The sequence below is a fragment of the Calidris pugnax genome, unplaced genomic scaffold (genome assembly GCF_001431845.1).
Source record: "Calidris pugnax isolate Ruff unplaced genomic scaffold, ASM143184v1 scaffold29, whole genome shotgun sequence".
In the NCBI taxonomy this organism is placed as follows: Eukaryota; Metazoa; Chordata; class Aves; order Charadriiformes; family Scolopacidae; genus Calidris; species Calidris pugnax.
Window position 1 is genome coordinate 1,863,803 of NW_015090768.1, and position 3,634 is coordinate 1,867,436.

At 50.7% G+C, this 3,634-nt stretch overlaps 2 protein-coding genes across 2 annotated transcripts in view; one reads left to right on the plus strand and one right to left on the minus strand.

The window, feature by feature from the left end:
- IL23R (interleukin 23 receptor) overlaps positions 1-359 on the minus strand; it is a 22,099-nt gene extending 21,740 nt beyond the window's left edge. The window contains exon 1 of the mRNA XM_014937225.1: positions 289-359. Within this exon, the coding sequence (XP_014792711.1) occupies positions 289-359 (71 nt within the window). The remainder of the gene's footprint in view (positions 1-288) is intronic.
- Positions 360-763: 404 nt separating this feature from the next.
- On the plus strand, positions 764-2,443 carry LOC106885231 (UDP-N-acetylglucosamine/UDP-glucose/GDP-mannose transporter-like). Its single transcript, XM_014937235.1, has 4 exons — positions 764-839; positions 1,151-1,253; positions 1,545-1,637; positions 2,405-2,443. Exons 1-4 carry the CDS (start codon positions 796-798, stop codon positions 2,441-2,443), a joined length of 279 nt encoding a protein of 92 aa, XP_014792721.1. The 5' UTR covers positions 764-795.
- The last annotated feature ends 1,191 nt before the right edge of the window (positions 2,444-3,634 follow it).

Genomic DNA, 3,634 nt, shown 5'->3' on the forward strand with positions numbered 1-3,634 from the left:
GTGATCCCCCTTATGGTCTGGGGGGGAGGCTTTTGAGTTGGGTCCCTCTGTGGTCTGGGGGTGACATTTGGGTCAGGTCCCCCTTGTCTTGCTTGGGGGGGGGCTTTTGGGTCCAGTCTCCACTGTGGCTTTGGGTCCGAGATCCCCGTGGCCCAGGTGGCAGGCTTTTGGGTTGGGTCCCCTCGTGGTCCAGGGGACATTTGGATCCGGTCCCCTTGTGTTCAGGGGGGGCTTGCAGAGCCCCTTCCCCCCCACGCTGTGTGCCCAGGGGGATCCAAGGCCCCATACCCAGTTGTGGGGCAGGGGGTGGATGTGCTGTGTCTCCACTTGCTGGGCCGATGCAGTGCATTTTTGGACATGGAGGGCACTGTGTGTGTGTGTCCCCCCAGCTTCCCTCCCTGCCAGGGCTTCCAGAGACCCCAAACCTCCCCCCACCATGTGCCCACAGCCCCCTCCCCACAGCTGGGCTGGTCCCATGGGTGCCAAGTGCCCCGTGCCCACCTGAACCCTCCACCCCAAAATCCTATATCTCATCGATGCCAGGCTTGGGGGGCTTTTTTAATGATTTTTTTTTTTTTTTAATTACAGAAATAATTGCCTGAAAACGCCTTGTTTTCCCTTGCTGCTTCCCCACGGGGGGGGAGGGTTTGCTGGGGGTTTTTTGCCCCCTCCCTGTGTTGCTGGGGGGAAGGCGCTCGCGATACCTCCAGAAGATGAGACTGGTGGATAATGGTGTGTTCTTCTCTCCACTTTTCTTTATTTTTTTGCAGGAAGAAGTTCTCCTGGAGCGTTCAGATGACGGTGTTCGCCATGATCCTCGGTGCCTTTGTGGCTGCCAGGTGAGCCCCCCCCCTGCTGTCCCCCCTCCCCTCTCACAGGGGTCCCCAATAAGGTCAGACAAGCCCCACGGCGTGTCCTGAGAAAACAGAGAGAGAAAATACTGACTTTTTCCCCCCCCAGCCACATTCTCCAGTAGGAAAGAATGTCTTACCGGCCCAATCCCAGTCCCTCCTCCCATGATTTAACTTTTTCTGACGACTTTCTGCCTAAACGGAAGGTGGAAGGAATCTCTGGGCAGCTCAAAGCTTTTTTTTAACTTACGGTGTTGGGTTATTTTTATAATTTTTTTTATTTTTTCCCCCTTTCCCAGCGCTGACTTGGCGTTCGACCTGGAGGGGTATATTTTTATCCTCATTAACGATGCCTTAACGGCCGCGAACGGTGCCTACGTGAAGCAGAAGCTGGATTCTAAGGTAAGGCTGAGCACCAGCATCCTTCTGGGCATCCGAGGGGGCAAAACAGGGAGATATTTATATACAAAATTATATATATCTCTATAAAATTAGAAAAATATATACATTTTCATATATATACATTTAAAAAAGCCTCAAACCTTCCAACTCTTCAACCCCCGGTGGATTTAGCTCCCAAGACCCCGTCCTCCATAACAAGACTGAGGATGTTTCTCCCGAATTTTTCCCCTTTATCCCAAAGGTTTTATGTTTCCCGTTTGGAAATCTACAGATGGGTTTCTTATTTTCCAGGAGCTGGGAAAATATGGTTTGCTTTATTACAATGCCCTGTTCATGATCCTGCCCACCTTGACCATCGCCTACTTCACCGGCGACGCGCAGAAGGTAGGGTCCCCACACCCCCCCCAAAAAAACCCATATTTTTTTAGGGGCACGGTGCCTCGTGGATGAAATGGGTTGCGTTTTCCTGTTATAATGCACTTTTCTGTAACTTGGCTTTCTTGGGCAAGATGGGAAACGCTCAAAACGTGCAATTAAAGTAGTTCATTATCCCTAATTTGCAAACCAGGGAGGGGGCTGGGGTGAAGGATGGGGTGAGGCTGGGTTTTGGGGTAGAAAGGAGCGGAAAGTAACCGTCAGTCTTACAGTGGGCTCTCAAATCCCCAGGATTGCTCCATTTTTTGGTAAGGCTTGAGGAATGGGGAAGTGCGAGAGCAATAACTGAAACCAAGCATTACTTAAAACAAAGGAGCGGAGTATTTTTAGAATAAATTAGGCTTCTTCAGGCTGCTTTTTGTCCCTCCCGCGGGGCAGCGGTTGGGCTGAATGGCTCTGGAGGTCACTTTGTCCCCAAAGCCCCGTCAGGGCACCCTCTGATTTGCATCTGGCTCTGTAAACTTTAAATTTATATTGTAGTATTATTATTATTTATTATTATTACACTCACTTATGTGCAGCTCCGTACTCCATGGACTCATTTCTCATCCCTCTCCACGGGCGGGGAGGCAAATGCTGGAGGTGTTGCCCACCCCAGTGGGTGGCCACTGGTGGCCCAGCAGACACCCCTGTCCCCTCCTGTCCCCCCCTCCCCAAGCTGTGCCCAGGCAGGGAGAACCTGGTGGGTTTTTGGATTTTTTTTTTTTCCTCATTAGGAGCTTAATGAGGAGCCCCAGCAAGATAACGAGCCGTGATTAGCAGGGAGGAGAAGGGATTTTGTGGCGTGGGGGGGAGCTCAGACCCTGCCCTTCATAAAGGGCGACTCAGTGGGATTTATTTGGGGATAAAGTGCTCATTTAGAAGCAGGAGCTGGTGGAGGGGGAGCAAAATGTTGCTCTGTTCAGCCCGGGAAGAAATCGCCTTTTTTTTGTGGGGGGAGTTGTGTGATGGGTTGGGGCTGGTTTTTTTTTTGGGGTTTGTTTTTTTTTCTTCTTGGGGGGGGGCTTTTGGGTCCAGTCTCCACTGTGGCTTTGGGTCCGAGATCCCCGTGGCCCAGGTGGCAGGCTTTTGGGTTGGGTCCCCTCGTGGTCCAGGGGACATTTGGATCCGGTCCCCTTGTGTTCAGGGGGGGCTTGCAGAGCCCCTTCCCCCCCACGCTGTGTGCCCAGGGGGATCCAAGGCCCCATACCCAGTTGTGGGGCAGGGGGTGGATGTGCTGTGTCTCCACTTGCTGGGCCGATGCAGTGCATTTTTGGACATGGAGGGCACTGTGTGTGTCCGTCCCCCCAGCTTCCCTCCCTGCCAGGGCTTCCAGAGACCCCAAACCTCCCCCCACCATGTGCCCACAGCCCCCTCCCCACAGCTGGGCTGGTCCCATGGGTGCCAAGTGCCCCGTGCCCACCTGAACCCTCCACCCCAAAATCCTATATCTCATCGATGCCAGGCTTGGGGGGCTTTTTTAATGATTTTTTTTTTTTTTTTTTTTTTTTTAATCAAGACTCATACTTTCAATAAGAGATAGGAGATTGGGCACATTCAATTTATTTGCACAGGTAGGTAAAAAGAAATTTACTTTAAAATCAAATTCTCTGTGCTAAGAGGAATCCATAGTCCCCTTGTTAAGAAGCTGCCCTCGTGGCTAAGGAAACACCGTAGAATTTTTATAGCTGTATTTGTCACAAAAATATACGGTTTAGCTCTTCCGCTATCAGAATATACTGAAAAATAATTTAAACTGTCTTCCAGACTTATCTACAGTGTGTATATGACATTGTTGTTAGCAAGGGAGGCTCTGGGGACAGCAAAGAAATGAGAGAACTGGAAGCGCTGCTCCCAAAGAGGCTGAAATGAGTATATTGCTTCTATTGCTTTTTGAACAACTGCCAGCAAATAATTATTCATAGAGGAAAATATACGGGTATGTTTAGGGTCCCTCGCCACCGCAA

Coding starts and splice junctions, on each gene's coding strand:
- LOC106885231 (XM_014937235.1), top strand. CDS start 796: ATGACGGTGTTCGCCATGATCCTCGGTGCCTTTGTGGCTGCCAG. Junction 840..1,150: donor GGTGCCTTTGTGGCTGCCAG/GTGAGCCCCCCC, acceptor CCCCTTTCCCAG/CGCTGACTTGGCGTTCGACC. Junction 1,254..1,544: donor AGCAGAAGCTGGATTCTAAG/GTAAGGCTGAGC, acceptor CTTATTTTCCAG/GAGCTGGGAAAATATGGTTT.